The 14,211-nt window shown below is 34.8% G+C and overlaps 1 protein-coding gene across 1 annotated transcript in view; it reads left to right on the top strand.

Moving 5' to 3' along the window:
* Positions 1-14,211, top strand: part of LOC135125784 (metabotropic glutamate receptor 2-like) — a 1,169,526-nt gene that overhangs the window by 495,157 nt on the left and 660,158 nt on the right. The window contains exon 3 of the mRNA XM_064051468.1: positions 9,089-9,761. Coding sequence (XP_063907538.1) covers positions 9,149-9,761 — 613 coding nt within the window. The 5' untranslated portion in view covers positions 9,089-9,148. The remainder of the gene's footprint in view (positions 1-9,088; positions 9,762-14,211) is intronic.

The following is a 14,211-nucleotide window of genomic DNA, read 5'->3' as shown; positions in this document are numbered from 1 at the left end:
GATAAAGTCGAAGACGGAAAATTTTTAAAGATAGATTTACCAAACTCAGTAATAATTTCAAGGGCAGGATGGTATGCATCTTCGGAGGTAAGAGTATCCAGTGTCCTATTAACATCACACTTCTTATTAGATAAGATTAGGTATAACACCCTATTTATATTGTTCTTAACAAAATTATATTGAGATAAATTAAAAAAGTTAATAAAATTATTGTAGTAACCATAAGAGGGAAGGTTGCAATCACAGAAGACCCACTTTACATAGTCCGGTATTTTGAAACCATCCAGTATGAGTAAGTCGGAGTTATAAAAACAATATAGAGATATGAGTGAGTCAAAGTGAATATTGTAATCATTAGAGCTGCATCCTGGAGGGGGTTCTTGGATGGTTGTAACAATTTTTTAAATTCAAAAAATAACGATAGAGACTATCATAAAACGATCGACGCGGCAATCTTTCACAATTGGGTGGTTAATCAGTTCATTCCTGCTTTGGCAAAGTTGAACCAAAAATGTGTAGTGGTTTTAGACAATGCACCGTATCATTCGGTTCAGTTGGATAAACCACCTACTTTTTCTAGTAAAAAATGTGAAATGCAGCAATGGCTCTTTAAACATAGTGTTGAATTTGACAAAAAATTTTCGAAGAAACAGTTGTGGGATTTAATTAAACCCTTCAGAAACAATAGAAAAAAAGATATTTGGTAGACGAAACATTAAGAGAAAGTGGCCACGAAGTTCTTAGATTAGCTCCGTCCCATTGTCAATATAATCCAATTAAAATGGCGTGGGAATTTTGTAAGAACTATTACAACAAGCATATAAATTCGCAACCTTCATTAAGAAATACGGTGGAGAATTTATGGCTTGAGGTGCTTTCTAAATGTACTCCAAGCATGTGGCAAAATTTTTGTAAGCATTGTGAAAAACTTATTTTGGCAGATTGGGAAAAAATATGGGAAATCTTTCGTACGAATCTATACCTCCTTTCATTATTTCGCTTGGTGAATCTGATTCAGAATCTGAATTTGAAAATGACGGTGATGATACAGATTTTCATATCGAAATAATGGAAATGGAGTGAATTGTAGCATGTCGGGGGGTGATCTTTTTACGCATCTTTCGTTCTAAATTTACCAAGGTAGTATGTGAAAAACTACCTGACGTACAACAAAATAAGTATAATTTTAGTTAGATCATCCACGTTGTTACTTTGTACCAAATTTTAAGCATTTTCATTTTTTTTTGTAACTCTTCATGGAACTGGAGAAGGCGTATAGTAACGTTCTTATTAAGAAGCGTTTGGAAGTAGGTACTTAGTAAAAGCAAATAAAGAGCACTTACGTAAGCATTAGTAATAGCTATATAGATAAATCATTCAATTTAAGGCCGGAAAAATGTTTCAGAACAGCTAAACTCATCAAAGCACAGAGCAAGGTTGCTGTCTTTACCAACCTTTTTAGTAATCTTAGAAAAGTGAAAAAAGAAGTTGGAAGATATGGAAATAGGCTGTTCATAAAGGTCCATTTCTAAGAAGATTGGGCCAGCAAAACGAACACATGATTGAGAATTAAAGATGACATGCTAAATGTGACATGCGACAATAGTCGTATGTAGAACCCCCATACATTTAAAAACAATGTTTAAGTGAAATTTTAGTATTTGTTCCTTATATATGAAATAAACACTAAAAAAGCCGAATAACTGTTTTAAATAGCGTAAAGTTTTATGCTTTCAAAATCAGTGGTGGACGAACAGATAAACAAAAGGTGGTTTGATAAGTTAATTGCTACGTATTGGATATCTCGAAGATATCGTTCCTAATTTTCTCGATCGTATGTTTGTACATAAAACAGCTATTATAATTCCAGCAGGAATGGGAGATATCCTTAGCACTGGGATTTTCTTTCTCCCGAACACTAGCAGAATTCACACGTTTTAACTGATCATCAGCAGCTTGATTTTAGTGATTAAAACCATTGCATCCGAGATATCGCTGCACCTCAATTGCATCAAATATGTTACCGCTGTCTAAACTAACTAGACATTTTCCATTAATTTTAATTTTTTAAGTCAGCGATTTGCTGTTTAAGCATAGAATAGTTTTCACTAATAACGCTGGATAAGCCAATTACGACATTTCTTAAAGCATCAGGAAGATGGCAATGTAATTCTTTCCAATGTACCTGAAGGAGCTAATGTAGGGAATGTTGATATCGCTATTGATATATTGAAGTTGGTTGATCCTGCAGCAGTGGTTACTCCCGAAAATGTTATGCGTATTGGCAAGGCCACGTCTGGCCAACCTCGCCTTCTAAAGCTCAGATTCAAGAATCCGGATATGGCACGTATTGTACTTCGCAAGAAATCATCACTCAAAACGACGAAATTTAAAGAAGTGTTCATAATGGACGACAAAACTCCTAATCAACGACTTCATCTTAATAACCTACGGGAGGAACTTCGTGTTCGTAAACCTAAGGGTGATAATGTTACTATTAAATATATTCGCAACATTCCACAGATTGTTTTTGCATCACCAGGCGATCGCAATAACTTACCTTCTTCTAATAATAGTAATTTAAATTAACAGAGCCCAACAGTTACTCAAAACTTTACCTTTACTATCAAAATGTTCGAGGGTTATGCACAAAAGTTGATGAAGTATACGCTAGCTGTAGCCAATTGGAATATAATGTTGTGTGTTTATCTGAAACATGGTTGAATTCTAGTGTAAGTTCATCTGAAATTTTTTCCAATAATTATACTGTATTTATGGATGATAGAAATGTAGATACTGGTCGTATTAAAGGTGGGGGAACACTCATTGCCATTAATAATGAATTTAAATCGCACATACTAGACTTAAGTACTGTTACCCTTTCTGTTTCTCTTGTTGATTTGGTAGGATGTAAAATTATTCTAAGTATGACTTCGTTATTTATTTTTTGTGTGTACATTCCACCCGATATTTCCGTTGAAGATTTTGAGATGTTTTGTGATTCTTTTGAGCATTATCTCATTAACTTAAATGACACTGTTATTATCGTTGGTGATTTTAATGTTCCCAACTTGGTGAAGGATTGCAGAGATAGAAAAAGTACAATTATACGAAATTTAATGACTTACACCAATCTTAAACAAGCTAACACGATAGTGAACAGTAATGATAGAATTCTGAACCTTGTGATTCATAGTGAAATAAAATGTGCAGTTTATCGTGATTTTAGCCCTTTGGTGCCAGAGGACCCTCACCATCCATCATTAAGTGTAGAATATCAGTTAAATATAGAAAAAGTGTCAAACTTTTCTGCATGTTCGACACTTAAACAGTATAACTTTAAAAAAGCGAATCTTATAGAATTATATGATGCAATACTTAACATTGACTGGTCTTTTCTTGAAAACTGTACTGATACTAACTCAGCTTGTGATGAATTTTACAAACATATTTATGATTTATTTGATAAATATATGTTCCATTGGTCAGATTTGGTAAATTGAAATTTCCATCTTGGTACTCCCGCGAATTACGTTATCACATTAAAACCAAAAATTCTCTGTTTAAAAAGTTTAAGAAATGTCGCTCTTTTGAGTGTTACACGGCATACTCTGATCAAAGGAGAACTGTTAAACAAATAATAATTAATCGTGATTATAATTTATATTTAACGAAGGTTGAAAATTCTGTTCTATCTGATCCGAATTATTTTTGGTGTTTTATTAAAAACAAAAAAGGTAGAACGGCTGTCCCAGGTACAGTTTTCGATGAAAACCAGGAGTTTAATATACCTCAAAAAGTTGTTGATGGTTTTGCAAATTTTTTTTATGACATTTACAAGGGTAATACTGGTCTAAAAAAGGATAACGATACACTGTCTCATAATTCTCCTCCATTGATTACCATTTCTAATTTAAGTGAAGAGGAAATTCATAATGCTATTAGGAGATTTAAACCTATTTGTGTGTCAGGGTTTGATCAGATTCCTTCTTTTGTTGTTAAAGGTTGTGCTATAGCGATTGTTAAACCTTTGTGTTTCATGTTTAATTTAGCTTTAAATTCAGAAACGTTTCCAAACAGCTGGAAAGATGCAAGAGTTTGCCCAATTTTTAAAAATGGTGATGTGTCAAATATAAAAAATTATCGACCAATTTCGTTATTATCAAATTTATCCAAGGTGTTCGAAAGTGTGATTCGTAATCGCGTGTTTCCTAAAATAAAAAATTTAATAACTACATCCCAACATGGATTCATGACCAATAGATCGACAATATCAAACTTGGCTTGTATCTCGCAATTTCTATCGGAATCGCTTGATAAGAGACGACAAGTTGATGTTATATACACCGACTTCTCAAAAGCGTTCGATTGTGTTCAGCATGACATATTGCTCTCTAAAATGTCAAGTCTTGGCTTTTCGAAAACATTATTAAATTTTTTTAAATCATATCTTGATCATAGAACTAACTACGTATCCCTTGGCGGTTACCTCTCGGATAAGTACATAGCTAATACTGGTGTGCCTCAAGGATCGATATTGGGGCCACTTTTATTCCATATTTATATCAATGATGTTGTTGATTTATTTGTCGATTCGCAGTGCCTTTTATATGCAGACGACTTAAAAATTTTTAGAATTTTTTTTGTCAAGTAGGGAGGACTGCCTACAACTTCAATCTGACATTAACCAAATTTACAAATGGAGTGAGAACAATAATCTAAAATTAAATCTAGCAAAATGTAAAGTGATTTCCTTTACCAGGAATGAGAATAAAATTATTTTTGATTATAGCGTTAACACCGTTCAACTGCACAGATGTTCCACATTTAAGGATCTTGGAGTAATTTTTGATCAGAAATTGTCATTCATTGATCACTTGTGTTACATAACTAATGCAGCTTTAAGAACTCTTGGTTTTATAGTACGTAACTCCCGAGATTTCCATAGTGTGCCCGTGTTAAAAATCCTGTATTTTTCGTTAGTTAGATCCAAATTAGAATATGCTAACATTATTTGGTCCCCATACTACATATATCAAAAAATCAACTTAGAAAAGGTTCAAAGGAGTTTTTTAAAATTATTGTGTTTTAGAACTGATAATATCTATCCCAGTCGTGGTACTAATCAAAAATATTTACTGGAACGTTTCGGGATTCAGTCACTGCACTGTAGAAGGTTAATTGCTAGCATATGTTTTGTAGTTAAATTGTGTCGTAATAGAATTGATTGTCCATATCTTTTATTTCTAATACAGTTCTTTGTACCTTCATTTTATACACGGGACAAGAGTATGTTCAAACTTAGACACTACAGAACCAATCTTGGTATGAAATCACCTATTAATGTAATGTGTCAGAACTTTAATAAAATTTCTCAAAATTGTGATTTATACAATGATAGTCTTGGTTCCATTGTTAATTTTGCCAGGGGTTATTTTGATTCAATTGCTTAAAAGCGAATGTTAATTTATTTCCATATTGTTACACATCCGCCCACTGTATGTCGAATTTAACTTAATTTCTAAATTAATTAATTAACTGCGGTTGTATTTGATTATTTTAGTAGTATTTTATTTTTTAGTACTCTTAGTTTAGTTTAACATTAATTAACTTGTAATTACCCTGTTAATGGAAAATTTCTGCTGGGTAATAAATAAATTTATTATTATTATTAAGACCCACCACTGACCCGGAAATGACCGGCATTCAGGCAAGACTTCTATCATTACGGGTACTAAGACCAAGTAATGATATGCATTGATTAAATTAACAGAACAACTTTCGAGATTCTAGAATTACAGCATACAAATTATTATTATTATTATTAAGATTTTGCTGGATATCTTCATTTAGGACATCTCATGGCGAGCCAGAAAACTCTGTTTTGTTTTTATCATCCGATGTGAGTGTAAAAGGGCTACTTAAGCCGCAGTCCTAAGTTTTAATCAGACCAGTATCTTTTAGAAAATTATAAGCGGATTTACTGAGATTTGCACATCCAATGTGGTAGTTTCCACCTCATTCCTTCCGACAGTTGACATATTCGTCACTCCTTGCAACCCGGTGAACGAATGGAGAAAGAAAAAGAAAAAAAACATACACAAGAAACTGTGCGATAAGATAAATCAGGTTATTCTAAATCCGTCTGTAAGTAACGATTCTATAAGACGAATACTAAAATATAAGCCAGAACGGTCATTTGAAAATGGAACAGTACACCTCCTTGGACACTTAATTTTTTAAAAAATCACCATTGTAATACACTGTAAACCACCAGACCGCTACGGGCTCACACTCACACGAAGAGTTTATAGTTTATCTATACAGGGTGTCTCAGAAATAAGTACATTAATTTTAACCAGCAACAGAACTCGTGAAACGGAACAACTTTTTTATCTAGCATTTTTTCGAAAACTCATGTCGAATTTCGAATTTTCCCACCCATATATTTACGAGCCGTCTATGTTCACCTTAAATAATAACTTAAATAATAACAACACTACAACAATGAAGAAGGTACCCTAGCAAGCGTTTTGACACTGACAATCATTTTTATGTCAATGTTTTTATTAAACGTTGTATCTTTGAAGTTTTTTTGGCACAGATTTCTAATTTATATGTGTTGAAATGGCTTTGTTTTCAAATCTGGAATGCGCCGATATCGTTTTAACGCACGGTGAAGCTCGGGGAAACGGCACTCGCGCCCAGTGAATTTTTTCAGAAAACCTCCCAAATCGTCGTCTGCCAAATGTGCGCATTTTTAAGAACGTTGCAGCATTTTCGAGAGTACGGATCTTTTAAACCTGCACCTCAGGATCGGGGTAAGTTACGTAGTAATAGAATTGGTAATATTGAAGAGGCTGTTTTGAAGAGTGTCGAAGCTCGACCGGGCACTAGCACGTATCACTGTCTAGTGTGATGTATCGGAGAGCAGTATTTGGAGGATACTCAGAGAACAAATGTACCCCTTTCAGGACCAGAAAGTTCAGTTATTGAAACTAACAGATTAGGAAAATACGTATCCTAGTAACTGTTTTTGACCATAAATTATTAATTATAATAATTATTAGTGTCCATGGGTGACTGAGGATCCATGGGCGGGTAACCTTAATTGGGATATAACTTTAACAATTTTTAACTTGATATTTAAAAAGTTCTTGACAAAACTCTACTAAAAAAAGTTGTTGAGGTCAATGAGCTCTATAACTGATTAAAATTAATGTACTTATTTCTGAGACACCCTGTATAATGACTCTTAAAAATGAACTAAATCCAATAGCACTTATTGATATTTAGATACAAACGATTCTTTGCGCACTATACCTACAAACTGTCCAAATCGGATTGCAGTTTAATTGTTTTCTCAACACAGTTAACTTTCTTGAAATCAATTACATCGAGTAGAAAATTCGAAAATTCGAAGCTAAATTACAGATCATTAGAAAAAATAAGACAAAGCATAGCACTGCAATGTGGCACACCTGAAGTTACATGGAAACTAGGAGGATTAGATTTGAAATTTCCAATTCACTGTTGTCTCCTCGATAAAAATGATAACAACCAGCTCACAGTGTTATGGTGACAGACGACATACGTCAGACGTGACTATGATTTCGTATTAGTGGGTTTCATCGATCTGTTGTTCTAAAGTCACCAACAAGCTGATATTTCGAACTGAAATCTACATCAACAGATGAGAGCCAGCACCAACAGATAATCAAATACCGTACACAGAGTTAACAAAACTGTTTTCAAGATTTAGTTATACAGAATTAAGCTCACTTATTTCCTCGAAACTCCTGATTTGAGTAAAAACTAAAAAAAATATATCAACACAAAACAAATGATAAATAATATAGCACATACAACACCACGTTATCCTGCTTTTGCCTCATCTGTGCCCTAAAAATGCTATGACGTAACACTAACAAACGAGCTCGTTTTCGATTCTATTGTGTTGGCCAAAAAATTAAACAATAAAATTAATATTACCCTGCGCTTTGCCTGTTCGTAATTCCTGCTTGCGGCGAAAAGAAAAGTTAATTACAAATTATCGAAGTTGCAACCCTGGTGGTTGATTGATGCCCACCTGTCATTTGCGTAAATGTAGCAACTCGCAACAATGCGAAATTACAACTCGGACCAGCGCTTAGTCGGTAGAATTGCTAATTTATTTATGTAATTTCCCAACGGCAAATTGTGAACATTGCTCCATAAACGCATGCGACCCTTCGGCAAATACATTATCACTTATCAGAAAACTGGTTACAAAAACGGTATACAGACAACACAGCTGGATGAAACGCTGTCGGCGCACTTCGGGTTCCTGCAAAAACTATTAAAAATTTACGTGACGGTCAAGTAGGTCAGTATGGAGCGGCCGGCTTGCAGTGTAGCTTCTAGTCGCAGATGTCATGGCATAAAGCCACTTATTCTACATTTATAATTTATGACATTCCGGATGTGAGATGTAATTTGTCTTATCCGATTTATAATGTAACTCAGAGTTCTGGCTCGGGCGCCAGTTTTATACGTGATTATCTGAGTAACTGTAGCCGAGAATAGTTCATTTCGCCCAGAACACCTGCATGATGGTTACATGTACGCAAGACTTTTAGTTTAATTACTTAAATAAAAAAATAAAACGGGGTGTATTAACGATACTTTGCTTTGTTTCTGTTTGTTTGTAATATCTGATACTATCCACTGTGAAATATTATGTTTTCATTCTATTAAGAAACTATCGGTTTCAAAGGAAGGGTTAAAACACGTAATCTGATGACGGTCACGAAGCCAACATTACATTAAAGACAGCGATGATTTAATCATGTCAATATAATCCAGTTGTGTTATGATAGCTCCTTACGAACCCAAACACACATTATAGAATTTCAGCGGCAGGCATTTTTTTTCAGCTCTGAACTGCGTTGACCTTTCTCGATTGTTTTCACTACGTCTCAGTAAACATCATTACAAAATAATTTTACCGTTTGTCTCATTTTCCAAGTAAATTTCCATTTTTACTTAACTTTTAGAAGCCCTAGGATACTTGGCAGTGTTTCTCTTAACAAATCTTGCTTTGTTTCAGGTCATGAGTTTCGCACGGCTCCTAGAGGAAATTGTTCTTAGGACTTAATAGCTTTCGAAGATGTTATCGTTCCTTTTGGTGACCTTGGCGATCGCTTCAGCAGCGACGAATCTCGATATGAAAACAAACTTTGTTAATTACACAACACCAGAATCCGGAAGGATAATGGACTCGAGTGGTGTCACATTAAGGCAGGATAACGCCAGAGTCCTTGGAAATAAATCAATTGCGAGAGATAAAATTGATGGAAAAGCGGACGAAGTGCGGAACAAAAAACTATTTCCAGAATGTCAAGGACAGAAAGTTTGCGCCCCGGCCGAAACTCCGGACGTATTAAATACTACATTGCCAACTTTAATATCTAATATCAACAACATGACAGGAAAAGTAATTATCGAAACTCAAATCCAGGCCAGCTACAAGAAGCCTAATATCGCTGAAAGGATAAGAGACGAAGGAATCAGCAGCGATAACCTGATTACGTCATCCGGTAATTCAGTCAGGGAAAGTGGTAAAAAATTAAACTTAAATGTAACGGAAGAAAAAGTGAACGCCACCGAAGGTCTGCTTCGGACGGACCAACATAAATCCTCGACTTCGGACGATGTTTCTACGGGAAAAGTTTCAGACGAATTGTTAGCAAGAAATATGAATTCAATTCCGACAACGACGGGTAAGTTAAATCCAGTTTTACTTTGCAATTTAAAAAAGTAGCCGAACAGTCATTCACTCAACCTGTAACCATCGACCGCAAGTTTTTCCTGTTTTCCATTAGAGTATGTATATTTTTCATTGTGGTTCAACCATTAGGCAGTGGTCTGGTTCTTATTACGCAGCGATATCGTCAATATTCAGAGTGAGTTTGAATTAAAATATACATTTTTAAATTAACGGTTTTTGCAAGCTTAGTTTCTCCTGGTTTTCATTTATTAATATTAAGGGAAGTTTTTCAAATTACATAAGGTGAGCCCACAAGGAGGTGTTGCTTCTAGATATCTCACTAATTCATACAGATAAAAAAAAACCTCAAAGATCAAAGTTTTACAACTTTTTAACAACATAAAATAAAATTATTTTCTGTTACAACTGATTGTTTTTAATGCAGTCTTGATTGACCTCATTGTAGGTTTCACAAACATATTTTATTTTTGAAGTTCTTATGGGACAGTGCCAAGTTATTCCACTTATGTGGATTATTATATTGCAAAAATTTACTAGAAAATTGTAGTCGGGTGTTCTTAACACCTGTGTTGCAATATTTTAAGAATAGATTATGGTTTGTGTTGTAATATGAATAAACCTACCTGAGCCTTGTAATATGCGGAAAGTTTGTAAAACAAATAAGGTTAGACATGGACAGTTCAAATACGCAACTCAGTGGAGAAAGATAAATATATTTTTTTATCAAACATAGATACAAATCTCCATCCTTCGTTTACATACAATACCTGACAATAAAAAACTATTACCATTCATTTTGCTCTATTGTAAACTGGTCACGAGAAACCAATTCTGTCCCATTTTTATCACGCTTTTATTAGCTTGGGTTGTATCTATGTATGTATGTAACGGAATCTTTGAGCTTAATTTTCATCGGTTTCTAAAAGTCTGATCATCTTGAAACTTTGCACACGTCTCAAGGATCGATGACAATGCAATAATTTGATAACAGTTTCCCATTATCCTTATTAGGACCGCCAGGATCCTCGATCCTACGGAGACCACTGAGTGGTTCTTTCTAGAAAAATCTAAATAAGTAATTAATTCCCCAATTTATGAATTTGTCGCAGACTAAAAAATGAAAAATAAATAATAGTTTAAAAAACTAAAAAAACACGCTTTTATTGCTAATCGAACTAAAAACTAGAAAATAATTTTTAATGACAGAGTTTAATATTACAGTAGTAGAAGGTCAAACAATCAATCGTAATAAATCACCTCAAATTAAAATTATAATAAAATTTAAGTTTTTAACAGAATAATTCAATTCAGAGTAAAAAGCGTGGGGTGCATTTTACTGCGGTTCATAACTATCCTCTCATAGATAGTTGCCAATAGAATGATTGTAATATTTAAAATATCAAGCACCCCACGCTTTTTACTCTGAATTGAATTATTCTGTTAAAAACTTAAATTTTATTATAATTTTAATTTGAGGTGATTTATTACGATTGATTGTTTGATCTTCTACTACTGTAATATTAAACTCTGTCATTAAAAATTATTTTCTAGTTTTTAGTTCGATTAGCAATAAAAGCGTGTTTTTTTAGTTTTTTAAAATATTATTTATATATTTTATTAGCTATCGTAACTGAAGCCATATATTTCACAACACTAAGAATATTAGTAAAAAAAATATCTTCGTGAACACAAGACTGAAAATAAATGGTTAGACCTAAAAAAAAAAATTCTCGTTGATAAGGCATAGAAACTCAACTTAAAATATTTATACCATAGGAGTAACAAGAAATCTTTTAAAAAATTATCTTAGCTACGATATAAAGAAATTTGAAAAAATAAAATATAAAATCCGTTAAGGTCACGGCTATCTATATAAAAGTTCCAATTAGTTCTTACGTTTACGAGTACCAACAAAAATTAAATTTAGGTATTTTCTGCGACGATGTTAGAAGCGTAAGAAATAGTCTCTTTTCTTTATGAAAATTGTACCGTTAGTTATTATATTTATCCTATAGCAGTCACCAAATATTACCTAATTAATCATCATTTGACGATGCAAAAATTGTTGTTTGACAATGTTTTCGTAAAACAAAAATCAATAACCAGGAATTACACCAGAGCAGAAAACTGCCTTTGACATTGTTTGCAGACATCCTAGTAACATATTGGGCAATTATTCACAATAACACCATTCTTTCCGCTAGATAAGGCAAAACCATCAACTTTATCGTTTCTTCATACGTTCCTTCCATGAAAAATGTTAATCTACTTCGATACCTGAATCTGAAACCTGACATAATTGTTTTAATTAATACTAAAAGCATGTTTTGGTTGCAGACGTAAGCAATGATCACTTATGATAATACCATGATCAATATTTTTTGTAAATGTAGCACCAATCCATTCCGACACTATATCTGCATCGCATAAGCGTAAGTACGTATTGCTGACATTTCTCAAGGCATAAATGTACCTATTTTTGATCATTATTACGAGCGATGTATCATCCGGAACAAGAAATGGATATGGATATATCGGTATAATAAAACCGCAAAGGAGACAGGTAGTTTCTACACAGATATGTACTTATAAACAATGGAAATATCTGAACCTCACAAAAATAGTAATTTATCGTTATTAACGTGATAACAGATTTCAAGCTAACTTTAACTACCAAATTATTAACATATTTTTAATAAGGAAATTTTGCAATCAACTCAACAGGAAAGATACGTAGAGATCAAAACTCTGTGCTAGATATACCTATTCATTAGATCTTAAGACACACACATATTCCATTTATATATTATACTGCCGGTAATTGTATCTTCATACGTCACCGGCACCGACTTCACTTTTCCTTCATTCTCTCATCATCCATCACGTCCACCCCCATACCTCACTCCGTCACACCCTCTATCATCCTTCTCTTTTTTTTAAAGACCCTTTCCGCAAATGCCGTTAATCTCTCATACATCTCCTTTGATTCCAACAACCACTCAAATTGTCTTTTCTCTCTTCCATCCATCCTGACCATTCACAACTCCTTCTTTCCTCATCATATAATCCACACTCGAAACCAATATGCGGAATATTCTCCACCCTACTGCAACCATACAAATCCATATGACTCACTACTCTTTTATTCAAAAACTCATTCATACTCCCAGGCCCCGTCAGCAGAAACAATCAAAACATTCCCGGCTCCAACCAAACATTCTTACTCGCAAACCTCACACTCGGAAACAAAATCATGAGTCACTGTACCCTCTTCGCTCATATCCCATCTTCTTTGCCAGATCTCCCATAGTTTCGCATCCAGCACACCCTTTTTCTCCAGATTCTCTCCCTTTTCTAACCTAATTTGCAGCCATCCCAATTCTCCTAGACTCACTCCCCTTTTCGCCCTAAACATCACTCCTCTCACTGTCCTACAAAACACCTTGCACACATACAACACGCTCCTTTGACACCTGTTCACCAACTCCCTCGTATATCCAAACCTAAACACATCATACCATACCCCCACACCAAACGAAGCACACCCAACCACCAATCCTTTATATATCACTCGTACCGTTCGTTTATTCAGACCCCATTCTTTCCTCAATACGCGCCTCAATTTCCCCATCACTCCGATCACCCTAACTCTCAGACTTTTGACTTGCGGCCTAAAATTCATACGCTCACTAACTCTTATACCCAGATACTTCACCTCTTTCACATACTTCACACGCTTATCCTGAACCCTCACATTCGGCGGTCTTGAGTCAGACAACGATCCCTTCAGAAGCAACATAACCGTTTTCTCTCAACCACCACTTCCACCACTTCCGTTCCCACATCCTCAATTTCCTTCCTATTATCCGCCTCAATCATATACAACAGAACATCCGCATACGCCACACACGATATCCCCCTTCTTCCAATCTCTTCCAACAACCCATCCATCATCACCTTCCTTGCCACCCCATTTACCCCTCCTACCACACACACTTCCCGATCTCTAAAATAACTCGCCCAAACTTTGATCTCCTTACACCCAACCTCCATCAATTTACTCAACACCGCATTCCAGCTCAGATTATTATCAAACACTTCTTTAAAATCAACAAAAATTCTCAATACGTACTTCTTTTCCGACCACTCCACAACCTGTTTCACTCTTATTCACATATCCCGTATTCCCAATCCTTTCACTAATCCGAACTGAGCCCTTGACTTTCTTCTTTCAAGTACCCTCGCCAATCTCCTCACCAGTACTCTCTCAAACACTTTTCCCATCACACTCAAAAGGCAGATAGGTCTATATGCCCTCCGTAATGACCTATCCTTATCCATGCCCTTGAAGAGGTGACCAGTCGCGCTACCTTCCATTCGTCCGAAACTCATGTTTCCCCCATACATGCATTAAACACCTCCAACACATACTCCGGAACAGT

This window comes from Zophobas morio, unplaced genomic scaffold, assembly GCF_036711695.1.
Source record: "Zophobas morio isolate AGI-343-1 ecotype UQ-CSIRO unplaced genomic scaffold, CSIRO_AGI_Zmor_V1 ptg000009l, whole genome shotgun sequence".
Taxonomy (NCBI): Eukaryota; Metazoa; Arthropoda; class Insecta; order Coleoptera; family Tenebrionidae; genus Zophobas; species Zophobas morio.
This window is presented reverse-complemented; position numbering and strand designations above follow the sequence as displayed.